The 13,778-nt window shown below is 42.3% G+C and overlaps 1 protein-coding gene across 1 annotated transcript; it reads left to right on the top strand.

Moving 5' to 3' along the window:
- Positions 1-347: 347 nt before the first annotated feature.
- Positions 348-12,932, top strand: LOC310634117 (uncharacterized protein). The gene is made up of 6 exons (XM_083352185.1): positions 348-527; positions 784-900; positions 995-1,296; positions 1,663-1,745; positions 8,680-8,806; positions 9,427-12,932. Exons 4-6 carry the CDS (start codon positions 1,671-1,673, stop codon positions 12,300-12,302), a joined length of 3,078 nt encoding a protein of 1,025 aa, XP_083208311.1. The 5' UTR covers positions 348-527; positions 784-900; positions 995-1,296; positions 1,663-1,670; the 3' UTR covers positions 12,303-12,932.
- The last annotated feature ends 846 nt before the right edge of the window (positions 12,933-13,778 follow it).

Below are 13,778 nucleotides of genomic sequence, written 5' to 3'. Positions count from 1 at the left end.
GGGGGCGGGCTCTGGGCTGCAGACTGACTGTATGCCAATGCGCATGCTCGGCCTCAAACTACATGATCGGGAGACTGCAGCCTGTGAGTACCACCCCGGGAATCTGGGATGGTGGGGGTGGTGAAGGCGGCCGGGGAAGAGGGGCTCCAGCGACTCAGATCCTCCCCATGGGAGGAGAAACAGACTCCGAATCCCGAGGCTTGGAGGGAGCGGGGAATCCACCCCATAACTGCTCCGGGCTGTGCATGCAGGAGATCCAACAACGGGGGAGGGGAGAAAGTTGAGAGGGGGGAGGGGAGGGGGAGTCTAAAAAAGGGACCACCTGCTCACGTCTTCTTCGGGTTCAGCTTCCAAGACGGGAGGGACCCTCGGAGAGCCAGAGGAGACCAGTTCCCCGGAGGTGCCAGCGGCTGACAGATTCCTGCCGAGCCTGGCAGAGGAGAAGAAGCAGGAATAGACTAGAAGACAGAGTTGGAAGGGACCTTGGAGGTCTTCTAGTCCGGCCCCCTGCTCAGGAAGGGCCCCAGGTCAGAGATGCTTCTTGTGGGAAATGCCTTTCTGAGAGAGTTTTGGGTGATTGATAATGCATGTAGATAATTCAGATAGCCTCATTAAAGAAATTGGCCTTGCATTCTTCCAAAGAGTATCTCATTTGGAGCAATTCTCCCATTGGCCTCATCCATCCTCACCGATGGACATCTTGACCATCTTCTGGAAAGAACGTAAAAGAGAGATCCTCTCATGTCCCGTCCTCTTTAGCCCTCTCCTTTTCTTCTACTTCAGGTTCTGAGATCCTTCCAGGAATGGGGACTAATTGGGTGGATCCCACAAATCTTTCTCGTGATCTGTCTTTCAGAGGGTTCCCCAAGGGTAAAAGTCAACGTCAGGAAACCTCACTAGGTAAGGGAAGACCGTTCCGCTGGATTGGAGATTTTTTGGAAAGATTCTAGTTATCCTTAACTCTGTCTTCTCGTATCTTCATCATTTGATTTAGTGGAAGATGACTAAGAAAGCTATAACTCCGTCTTCAAGCTAGAAGACTTAAGGCGCACAGAGGAATTCCCTCCCTTCAGGTCAAGGCCATGGTTTGCCTTTTGCAGAAGACCCACTCTTCTAGGGACCACCTTGAGTTGCAATCTGGCTCCTCAATTATGAAAGATTTCTCTTTGTTCTCAATGATGCAGAAGACAGTAACCTCTTTTTTGGCCTTCCTTAAGAGATAATTCCAACTCAATTCCTACACGGATCCCTACTGGACCATTTCTAACTCCACCTGACCTGCAGGCATTTTCCTAGGTTGGTAGAATTTCACAAATTGTTCTTCTATGATGGTTTCAAGCTGCAGGGAAGGGGGAGGGGGAGAATTTGCAGAGATTGAGCGAATGCTTTGGTTGCCAAGAGTGTACTTCCATGTGTTCTTCCAAAGGGATAGGAGAACAATCCAATTGAGGTTTGTTCTACAATGTGTGGTGGGGTTTGGTCTTCTCCTTTTGTTCTTGGCTCCCATGATGGAGCCTATGAAAGGCCACCGAAGGCAGAGTGTTGAAGAGGCCAGTGGAGGTTTCCGTGGCAGAACAGGAAGAAATCTTCAGTTGTGCCTTCAAGCTAGACAAGATGAAGTTGAACCCTTTCCTCTTTCCATCCTGTCTCTTTCCTTCCCAGTGGACAAAATGGAGTCACCGTTATTCACTGAATCATCTCTTTCTATTGGTGGAGCTGAAAGAGCTGCTGGATTCCCAACTCAGGTAGGAAGGAAGAGATCTGCAGCTAATATGGGGGAGCAGTAGGAGACCTCTAGTTTCCTTTGGGGACTCAACATACGATACTGCTATTCCTGAGCAAAGCACAATAAGGAAATTAGAAATTTAAATTTATAGGAAATAGAGAGTAAACTTCTTTATTGGCCAAGTGTGCTTGGACAAACAATGTAAGGACCCACTTCAATCAACACCTTAAGAAAACAGAACTTTTGGAAGCAGTTCCTTCCAACAGGAATCATTTATTAAGAGAAATTGATAGGCGTGCTAGACAGGATCTGGGGAATTCCCTCCACCATTCAATGTTTTAAAGTGTTCTCAAGTGGCTACCCACTCGCACTTCTTCTGGGCGATTCAAATTGACAGATTTCTAGGTGTTATTCAAGAAAGATAACATCCATTTGGCTCCATCAGCACTATCTTCTTATTGCCCAGATTCCAAGTGTTGCCTCTTTCCTCTTCCTCTTTTCCCTGGCTGTCTAAAGAGCAGATCCTCAGAGAGACATAAGATGAAAGGCAAATGGCTACATTGTTTGGTTAATAGACCTGAAGTGAATCAACAAAAGGTTACTTTGTATTGTATCCAGGAAGTGAAAGTAATAAAAACCCCATGCATACCCCCTACCCTTTTTTAGTATGACAGAATCCAGGAGATAGTAAGGATTAATTTGTAATTTAGAGAAGATAGATAGAAAATTTAAGAAAACCAAGATCATGGCATCCGGCCCTCTCAATTCCTGGCAAATAGATGGGGAAGAAATGGAGGCAGTGACAGATTTTATTTTCCTGGGCTCCAAGATCACTGCAGATGGGGACTGTAGCCAAGAAATTAAAAGACGCTTGCTCCTTGGGAGGAAAGCCATGGCAAATCTAGACAGCACACTAAAAAGCAGAGACATCACCCTGTCAACAAAAGTGTGCATAGTCAAGGCTATGGTCTTCACAGTTGCAATGTATGGCAGTGAAAGCTGGACCATAAAAAAGGCTGAGCGCCAAAGAATTGAGGCCTTTGAACTATGGTGCTGGAGAAGACTCCTGCGAGTCCCTTGGACTGCAAGGCGATCAAACCGGTCAGTCCTAGAGGAGATCAACCCTGACTGCTCTTTAGAAGGCCAGATCCTGAAGCTAAAACTCAAATACTTTGGCCACCTAATGAGAAGGAAGGACTCACTGGAGAAGAGCCTAATGCTGGGAAAGATTGCGGGCAATAGAAGAAGGGGATGACAGAGAATGAGGTGGCTGGATGGAATTACTGAAGCAGTAGGCGTGAGCTTAAATGGACTACAGAAGATGGTAGAGGACAGGAAAGCCTGGAGGAACGTTGTCCATAGGGTCGTGATGGGTTGGGCACGACTTCGCAACTAACAACAACAAGATAGAAATGAAATATAACTGGATTCTGACCACACAAGGAATTTGTCTCCGATGCATTTCTCAGTGTTCATAAAAATAATAGTGATAATCATGATCATAAACAACATGAAAATACATTCATCCTAAATCATAAAATACAACACTTCATCATAAATCATAAGATGCAACACTTAGTGATAGTCATAGAATATATTTTTAAAGTATGTTTTATTAATTTTTTAACATAATAACCTTAATATTCGGTAGACAGTTTACATTTAGCTAACATTCACTAACAGTTAAATTCTATAATCTATAATCCACATGATAACTTTACTTGATTTCCTTTCCCCCCCATAGTGTTCTCTTTTACCAACCTTAAGTTAATACAATTCTTATTGTTTTAATAAATGGTAATTAAATATAAATGTTTTCTAATATTTCTACAAATAATCATATCAATATAATATTCCTTTTCTATCTAGTCAATCTGATTGTCTCATCATATATTCTGTTTACAGTTCTTGTTTACATTTGTTTTTCCCACAAAGTTCTGAACATTTTTACTGGTTAAGATCTTCTCAGAGTTAATTATATTTAATGTATTTAAATCTATTTTTCTCATGTAAACCAACCCAATACTTTTACCTTTCTTAAGGAATTAATAAGACTAAAAAGAGAAAGAAGAATAAGAAAAAGAATAAAATAAAAAGATAGTATGCTATTTAAAATCCCTATTTCCTATAAACTAACACATATTTATTTCCAATTTTTTTTGTTCTTTGTACCATAATTGATAATGTATCTAATCTTGAAATATTCCATTTGATAAATCTAATCCTCCAGTCTTTTAGCTCTTAGTCAAAACTTTTTTTAATCCATTTATAATTTTCTTAAAGTCAATCACTTTAAGATATTTAAAACATTTCCTTTATATAGGCCATCCCAACTCTTTTATATCCAAGTTCACATCCAAAATTTTTCTCTTTAACTGTTCTCAAATAGAATGGCTTTTTTTGAATATTCTCTCTAATAGGCCCCATCATCTATTTTCTTAATTTTCACTTTAACCTTTTACTTTTGCCCAATGTCTTTCTTAACCAATATGTTCTTCTGAGTCAAAGAATCTTTCCATATTCTTATAGGTGTTACTGTAGATATAAAAGGTAAATCAAGTATAGTATCTTTGTTAGAGGGATTTGCCCACTCATTTTTGTTGAAAATCTTTTTCCTTCTTTTTCTCTGGTCATTTTTTGTCTTTCCAGTTCTAGTGTTTTCCCTGGCATTTCTGCAAGCCATTTTATCCAGTCTTTTTTTATTATCCTCAAGTTTATTTTGTGGTGTTGAAATATAGGTTGTCTTTTCCAAATCCAGTATTTCTTGTAATTTTTTTCCACTTGTATTAAATCATACTTCTTTGTTTTGTAGGATTCCATCTTTAAATCTCTATCATCAGATTCGTATTCAGTTATCTGTTTTATCTGTTCCTTCTCTGTTATATTTTTCTGAAATTTTTGTTGTTGTAAAGTTGGTAAGTTCTTTACTTCTTGGTAAGTTCTTTCTATAAATCTCTGATTTTCCATGATGACCAAGAATCCAAATCCCCTCCCCCCTGGAAATAGTTTTGAGGTCAGAATTAAATACTTATAATCCAGAGAGTTCAAAAAAGTTCTTTTCCCCCTAATTTTGTAAATCTCACTTTATCTGCAGCCAGATTGTTTTCTTTTTTGTCACAGCTGTTCTTTATTGTTAAAGCTTTAAAGGTCAAATGTAGAAATTAGTTTTTTCCAGATTTTACCAAGTCCTGCATGAAAGCCATAGCTGTCATAGTCGCTATCCACCAGTAGATCTCAGCACTGGTTTATTTTTCAGATTTTAGTCCTCCAGAAAAGGTTTGATTTGCCTTTTTGTTAGCAAAAGGGTGGGGCAAAAATTCTTGGGAATTTCCCCCCCCCCTTTCAGGAAAGTTAATAGGTAGGATAGAGAAAATCGATGCTCTTACCCAGATTCAAGCACGCTGTTTACAATCAGTTTAAAATAGTGCTTTTGACTTCGGTTGCTTGCAGCTTGGGCTAGACTCTGAAGTTAGGCTAGTCTTTCTCCTGTTGGTTTCTGGAAGGCTTCAACCTCCGTCTCTCCGAGATCCCTAGGACTTCCTTTCTTCTTTGCTGCCTCTCCAGGGTGGCTTCTAGCCCGTTTAGGGTCCCCTAACAGGAAGAAAGGGGACGCTGTGGCTTAGTGGGTTAGGACACTGAGCTTGTCGATCAGAAGGTCGCCAGTTTGGCAGGTCGAATCCCAAGTGCCGCATAACAGAGTGAGCGCCTGTTACTCGTCCCAGCTTCTACCAACCTAGCAGTTTGAAAGCACGTAAAAATGCAAGTAGAAAAATAGGGACCACTATGGTGGGAAGGTAACAGCATTCCGTTCGCCTTTGGTGTCTAGTCATGCTGGCCACATGACCATGGAGACGTCCTCGGACAAGCACTGGCTCTTCGGCTTTGAAATGGAGATGAGCACCGGCCCCTAGAGTTGGAAACGACTAGCACGCATGTGTGGGGGAACCTTTACCTTTAACAGGAAGAAACTCAGATGCAGGGCATGGAGCCCTGAACCCCTTGACTGCTGCGCTATGCACAAGACCAGAACTCTTTTTTCAACAAGATTTACAACAACAAGGTATTGATTTAGCATGGTGGCCATACTTGCAAATTCAAATGAGATATGAAAAAGATCTACCGTATTTTCCGGCGTATAAGATGACTTTTTAACCCATGAAAATCTTCTCAAAAGTTGGGGGGTCGTCTTATACGCCCAATCGTCTTATACACCGGAGAAAAAAACATAAATCAGTCGAGCGTCCCCATTCTTGCAAAGCAACTTCAAGCCTCCTTAGTTCAGTCCCCCCTCCAACGTGACTCTCCCTTCCTACCCCCAAGAGCCTCTAAGCCCCTTCCCCTCCCCCTTGCAACGTGAGACCCCGGGAGCGACAGGAAGCCCCTCCCCCTCACCCAAGCGGCATCTGAGCATAAGCAGAGCGCGCCCTGCTACCCGCTATCTCTCCCGGCAGACGCCCGCATCCGGCCTCGCAACCAGCCGCAGAAGCCTGCGTCCGGCTTTCCTTCCCCCCACCCACACCCGGCTACCGGTTCCTGGGTCCCGGCCCTAGCCACGGGCCAGCTCGCCAGCGACCAGGCCGACAGACTCCTGGCCACCAGACACTGCGTTTTGGGAGACGCTCCCCGGCGGGTCGGGGAGGGAGCGCCCGCCCGCCGCCAGGCCATTCCAAGAACTTCCAGGGACTTCCGGCAGGCCGGGGAAGAGCGTGCCTGCCAGCCCATTCCAGGAACTTCTGGGGACTTCCGGTGGGCCTGGCGCCCCTCTCGCCTGCAGACCACGCAGCGGCCCTCGCCAGCCGGCCTCGGCATGGCCGCCCCAAGCCCGGCTCTCCAGCGCGTCTTCCGAGCCCACCTGGCTGACCGCCTCCTGGGCGGGGCTTGGCTCCAGACACGTGGCTGCTCCGTCTGCAAATGTGCTCTCAAATGGGTGGGTGGAAGGAAAAGCCCCTTTGGGCTTCAAAAGGGAGGCTTTGCACCATCTGCATCAGATGGGGCTGAATCGGGCTTGTGTCGGACACTTGGCAACTGGCATGTAAGTATTTTCCGGCGTATAAGACGAAAAATCTTGAAAATATTCTCAAAAGAAGGGGGGTCGTCTTATACGCCGAGTCGTCTTATACGCCGGAAAATACGGTAAAGACAATGTGATTCTATAAAGAACAGAGAATTCGATCTAACATTGTTAAAAACAGATAAAAACTTGATTAGGAAATTCTATAAATTTCTGCTAAATTTAAAGATTGAAGAAGAACAAGTAAATGAAACATAACACGGGAAAAAAACTGGATATTCTATAGTCTTGGAAGACTGGCAGAAACTATGGGATAGAAATATCAGATTGACTAAAGTAGTCTCATATAAAGAAAACTTGTATAAAATGTTTTATAGATGGCATATTTATTCTTATTTCATTTTAATCCCATTTATATCCCGCCCTTCTCCGAAGACTCAGGGCGGCTTACAATCTACAGTAAGCACAAATCAATGTGCTTAGCAATAGCCTTCATTCTATGTCTATGCCTGCTTATTAGGGCTTTCGTCCCCCCCCCAAGTGGCATTATTACAAAGTCAGCTTATTGCCCCCAACAATCTGGGTCCTCATTTTACCTTACCAGGGTGCCTCCGGTCAGAGAATGCCGGCTGGTGGCCCCCAGGGGGAGGGCCTTCTCTGTGGGCGCCCCGGCTCTGTGGAATCAACTGCCAGTTGAGCTCCGGATGGCACTGGATCTCCGCTCCTTCCGGCGCGGGTTAAAGACCCACTTATTCGAACAAGTTGGCCTGGCCTGATGGGGAGTTAATTTAGGGTTTTAAATATTTGTATATTTTATTGTTTTATTTTGGGCATTAATTTAATTCTATTTTAACTTTTGTATTTTTGTATTTTTATTATATGCCCTGTTCACCGCCCTGAGTCCTTCGGGAGAAGGGGGGTATAAAAATTTAATAAAACTAAACTAAACAAAACTAAACCTACCTCCGAAGGATGGAAGGCTGAGTCGACCTTGAGCCTGGTGGGATGCGAACCTGCACTAATTGCAGGCAGCTGGTGTTACTTAAGGAGGTATTAGCCCACTGCTCCACCAAGGCTCTTATGACACCAGATTAGCGAAAATGTTTAAAAACATTTCGAATATTTGCTGGAAATGTAAACAAACGCCAGGTACTTACTATCATATCTGGTGGATATGCCCTAAAGCAAAAATGTTTTAGGTTAAGATACATACATGGTTGGAAAAGATGACTAAAAGACAGATAGAATTTAAGCCAGAATTGTTTTTGTTAGGAATATTAGGATCTAATTATGAGAAGGAGAATGAATATTTAATATTGCATGTACTGACAGCAGCGAGAATAGCATTTGCCCAATGCTGGAAAAAATGAAAACTTACCAACTAAAGAGGTTTTAATTAAGAAAATCTTAGGATGTGCAGAAATGGATAGATTGACGTTAAGATTAAAGAGAAAGAAAATTCAGTTTATTATAGAACATGGGATAATTTTTACCAATGGTAAGGAAAATGAACTAGTATGAAATGAATGTGATATGTTATTTTGAATATATATTAGTAAAAAGAATGCCATGTATTGATTAACTGATACTGTTTTTGATTATCATTTATTACATTTTCTACAGTTATCTAATACTATATTAACTATTGTTAATTGAACATATGTACCCGGACAATAGCTTGTTTGCTAAAGAATGAAAGCGTTATTGGGGGATAACCCCAATTTTGATTCCAACCCTGTCCTAATCCCAACGCCAATCCTCATCCCAACCCCACCCTAAATTCTAATCCCTAACTCGATCCTATTTTATCCCTAAGCCTATAAAATTCAATAACATTCTTTTTTAAAAAAAGAATTTGCACTTTGTGCTTTTAGTATTTGTGGATGAAAGGAGATATCGCAAATTCTACCGAGTCTGCTCACAGGGATTATTCCTTGTTTAGGGTCCTGTGTCCTTTGAGGAGGTGGCCATCCATTTCAGTAGTGAAGAGTGGTCGCTGCTGGATCCCAGCCAGAAAGCCCTCCATCGAGAAGTCATGTTGGAAATGTCTGCGATGGTGGACTATTTAGGTAAGGGTTCTCTGGAGGAAAATTATGTCAGAGCAAAGAGTCACTAGATTCTTTATTCACAACCTACATCTATACGTATCTTGTTAAAAATGATTTCATCTCTTCTTTTGTCCTCTTATGTTAATTCCACTCTGCCCTCGTCCTCTTAAGTAGCACAATTTCATTTAAAAGAAAGAGATCAGTGGGCTGATCAGTCATTCTGGCAAGGGTCGGCATTTGGTCTTGTGGTCATTGTGGGCCCGTGTCATCACTGCAGAGCTATTGGGAAGATGATGAGGGAGAGGATGTTTTTGTCAAGCAAGAACATCCGATGTTAACTTCAATGCCTTAACTTCAATGGCATACGTTTTCTTATTGAATGTAACTTAGATGCACCATATGGGAGACAAATTGTGTGCCACATCCTGATGTCCAGACCTGGTCTTGCTTTAAATTTTTAACTGCCAAGAATGAGGGTTAGACCACGAGCCATGCTAGTCTTTTAAGTTAATAACCAATATTCATGCTACCATTTCCCCTGTTTCTTTCTCTGCAGGTGCCCAGTAATAGATAAATCTATGCATTGGTACAGCAAATTGTATGTTGTGCATTATTCTAATTTATTTTTCTTCCCCCTCAAGCACTGGATGCGCAGAAGAAGGAAAATCACCAAGAGCCAAATTTAGTGCCATTGCGAATAATCAAAATTGAAATACCTGAAGAGGCACCTACAAATAAACAGGAGAGGAGAGAAAAAACTATTCTTGAATGTGTGGAAATGGATCGCTTCCTGACCCAACGTGACTCCAAAGAAAATATGGGGAAATGTCAAAGCAGAAAAAGATTCAAAGCAAACCCCAATTTTAGTAACCAGTTCAAAACTGGAAAGACCTTCAGCAGTAATAAACTTACTCCCCATAAAATGACCCAGGAAAGGGAGGAGCTTTACAAAGGTGTGGACTGTGGAAAAAGCTTTGGGTGGAGAGGAAATCTAACTTCCCATAAAAGAACACAGTCAGGGGGAAAGCCCTATAAGTGCACGGTCTGTGGGAAAAGATTCAATTCAAACAGTTCCTTTACTTTCCATAAAAGGATGCACACTAGAGAAAAACACTATGAGTGCCTAGAGTGTGCAAAGAGCTTCGGGAACAAGGAGTGTCTCAAATCCCACAAAAGGATCCATTCAGGGGAAAAACCTTATAAATGTGTGGACTGTGGTAAAAGCTTCAGTGTGAAGAGTTCCTTTCGTTTCCATAGAAGGATCCATACTGGAGAAAAACCCTTTAAATGCATACAGTGTGGGAAGAGCTTCACCACTACTAGTTACCTGATATGCCATAGAAGGGTCCATTCAGGGGAAATGGATCATAAACTGATCCACACAGAAGAAAAACCCTGTAAGTGTATTGAGTGTGGCGAGAGCTACAGAAAGAGTGATCAACTGACCTCTCACAAAAGGATCCATTCAGGTGAAAAATCTTATATATGCACAGAGTGTGGAAAACCCTTCAGGACATGCAGTTCCCTTGCTTATCATAAACGGACACATACTGGAGAAAAACCCTATGAATGCCTGGAGTGTGGAAAGAGCTTCAGTGGAAAAAGTTCTCTTACATCCCATAAACGGTTACACACAGGAGAAACCCCCTATAAATGCATGGAGTGCGAAAAGAGCTTCAAAACCAGCAGTCACCTGGCCTACCATAAAAAAATCCATACGGGAGAGAAACCCTATACCTGCCTGGACTGTGGAAAGAGCTTCTCTATAAAGACTTCTCTTACTTCTCATGAAAGGATCCACACAGGAGAGAAACCGTATAAGTGTACTGAGTGTGGGAAGAGCTTCACCACAAGCAGTAAACTTAGTCTGCATAACAAGAAGCATACAGGCGAAAAACCTTATACATGCACAGACTGTGGAAAGACCTTCGCTGACAGTGGCTATCTGACTTATCATAAAAGGACTCACACAGGAGAGAAACCCTATACATGCCTGGAGGGTGGGAAGAGCTTTAGGCAAAGTGGTGTCCTTATTTCCCATAAAAGGATCCATATAGGAGAGAAACCCTATAAATGCATGGAGTGCGAGAAGAGCTTCAGTACTACTAGTTACTTGATATGCCATAAAAGGACCCATTCAGTGGGAAAACCCAATCATTGTGTAGAGTGTGGAAAAACCTTCATGAGGAATGCTTCTTTTAGTAGGCATAAATTGATACATACAGGAGAGAAACCCTTTAAATGTCTAGAGTGCGGAAAGAACTTTAGGCAAAGTGGCGGCCTTGCTTCCCATGAAAGGATTCATACAGGAGAGAAACCCTATAAGTGTATTGAGTGTGGAGAGTGCTATAGAAATAGTGATCAACTGATGTGCCACAAAAGGATCCATTCAGGTGAAAAACCTTATAAATGCACAGTGTGTGGAAAACCCTTCAGAACATGCAGTTCCCTTGCTTCCCATAAACGGATCCATACAGGAGAAAAACCTTTTAAATGCACAGAGTGTGGGAAGAGCTTCAGCACTAGTAGTTCCCTGATATGCCATAGAAGGATCCATTCAGAGGAAAACCCCTATAAATGTGTAGACTGTGGAAAAACCTTCAGGAAGAACACTTCTTTTACTAAGCATAAATTGATCCATGCAGGAGAGAAACCCTTTAAATGCATGGAGTGTGGAAAGAGCTTTAGGCAAAGTGGTGTCCTTGCTTCCCATAAAAGGATCCATACGGGCGAGAAACCCTATAAATGTCTGGAGTGTGGAAAGAGCTTCCGTGTAAAGTGTTCTCTTACCTCTCATAAACGGATCCACACAGGAGAAAAACCCTATAAATGCCTAGAGTGCGGGAAGACCTTTAGGCAAAGTGGTGACCTTGCTTCCCATAAAAGGATTCATACGGGAGAAAAACCATATAATTGTATTGAGTGTGGCGAGAACTACAGAAATAGTGATCAACTGACTTGCCACAAAAGGATCCATTCAGGTGAAAAACCTTATAAATGCACAGAGTGTGGAAAACTGTTCAGGAAATGCAGTTCCCTTACTTACCATAAACGGATCCATACAGGAGAAAAACCATATACATGTCTGGAGTGTGGAAAGAGCTTCAGTGTAAAGAGTTCTCTTACTTCCCATAAAGGGATCCACACAGGAGAAGAACCCTATAAATGCATAGAATGTGGGAAGGGCTTCAAAACCAGCAGTCACCTGACCTACCATAAAAGAATCCATACGGGAGAGAAACCCTATACCTGCCTGGATTGTGGAAAGAGCTTCAGTGGAAAGAGTTCTCTTACTTCCCATAAACGGATCCACACAGGAGAAGAACCCTATAAATGCATGGAGTGTGGAAAAAGCTTCAAAACCATCAGTCACCTTACCTACCATAAAAGAATCCATACGGGAGAGAGACCTTATACATGCCTGGAGTGTGGAAAGAGCTTCAGCCAAAGCAGTCAACTCAGTTTCCATAACAGGATCCATACTGGGGAATTAGCTTATAAATGCACAGACTGTTGAAAGCTTTGCTGGCAGTGGCAATCTGACTTACCATAAAAGGACCCACACAGGAGAGAAATTGTAGAATTGCCTGGAATGTGGAAAGAACTTCAGTGAGAACTGTGCACTTACTTCCCATAACAGGATCCACACGGAAGAGAAATTATATGTATGCAATGAATAAGAGAGAAGAGTTTGAGTTCAAGCAGATCCCTTACCACATTAGTTCCCACACATGGAAGAAATTGCATCAGTGCACAGAATGTGGGAAGAGCTTCAGATTAAAAAGACACCTTAGTTCCCATAAGAGGATCCACACAGGGGAGAAATAGAAATGTTTGCAATGTGGAAGGAGTTTGGGTGAAAACAGGATGCTTCTCAACAAAGAATCCACAGAGGGCACGAACGGTATCCTGTGGAAAGCAATCAACTTATTTCCCATATTAATATGACCCACATCAGGGATACATACAGGACGGTAGGGAGATCCCTATAGGAACTGAAGTGTCCTTAATTTGTATAAAGGGATCTGTGATATCAAACCATCTAAAGATATGGAGTGTAAAAAGAATAACATCTGTGGAAAACTGGAAAACAGTCTTCCTTCTTTCAGGGCATTGCTGTAGAAGCAGCTGAATAGATGTATTTGGATTTTGGGAACCTCTCAGGATAGACTTCTTAATTCCAGAGGTATTACCTATTGAAAGGTAAGGTCCCACTTAATAAAATCTGTTAACCAATTGCCCCTCTCATTACTCCAAAACCTCTGCTTGGTCAAGCTGCTTTATTTAGGCAGAAGCAACATCTGAAGTGAGTCTGGGTTCAGCCTCCAGGCTTTGTGAAGAACTGATGTATGCAAGAAAGCAAGGGAAAATGTATGTGTGTATATTCATTTTAGCTCTATTTGTGTTGAAAATGCTGGCCTTCTTTAAGATAATATAACCTTTATTGTCATTTTTTTACTGTGGGCACAACAGCACACATCAAAAATGAAATTTAGTTGCCCGCTCTCAAAGTGAAACATATACATAGCACACACTTAAACATACTGTATACAACATATGTATAGATCCACCCCCCTACATATACATAACAAATATTAAATACTGTCCATCTTGAATATATAATGGAAGAAGGAAGCCTGAGAGTTCACAAGGTTAATGCTGTATGGAATGAAACTATGGCCGAATCTGGTTGTTCTGCTATGGATACCATGAAGCCTCCTCCCAGAAGGTAATGGAAAACAGGTTGTGAAGAGGATGTGTAGTGTCCCAGATAATCTTACGGACCCTGCTCAAGCAACGCTTATGTGCTATGTCCTGGATGGGAGGGAACTGCTAATTTTCTTTTTGGCCATCCTCACCACTCTCTGCACTGCCTTCCTGTCTGAAGCAGTGATGCTTCCAAACCAGACTCTGATGCTGTATGACAGGATGCTCTCGATCGTCCCTATGTAGAAATTGGTACGGATAGGAGAAGGAACATGTGCTTTTCTCA

Source organism: Vipera ursinii (assembly GCF_947247035.1).
Source record: "Vipera ursinii genome assembly, chromosome: 2".
Lineage (NCBI taxonomy): Eukaryota > Metazoa > Chordata > Lepidosauria > Squamata > Viperidae > Vipera > Vipera ursinii.
Note: the sequence above shows the minus strand (reverse complement) of the source record. Positions and strands in the feature narration are given on the sequence as shown.

Excerpts from the sequence above, each read along its gene's own strand:
- LOC310634117 (XM_083352185.1), top strand. The coding sequence starts at position 1,671 with ATGGAGTCACCGTTATTCACTGAATCATCTCTTTCTATTGGTGGAGCT. Across the intron at positions 1,746-8,679 it reads CTGCTGGATTCCCAACTCAG|GGTCCTGTGTCCTTTGAGGA; the intron begins GTAGGAAGGAAG and ends TTCCTTGTTTAG. Across the intron at positions 8,807-9,426 it reads TGCGATGGTGGACTATTTAG|CACTGGATGCGCAGAAGAAG; the intron begins GTAAGGGTTCTC and ends TTCCCCCTCAAG.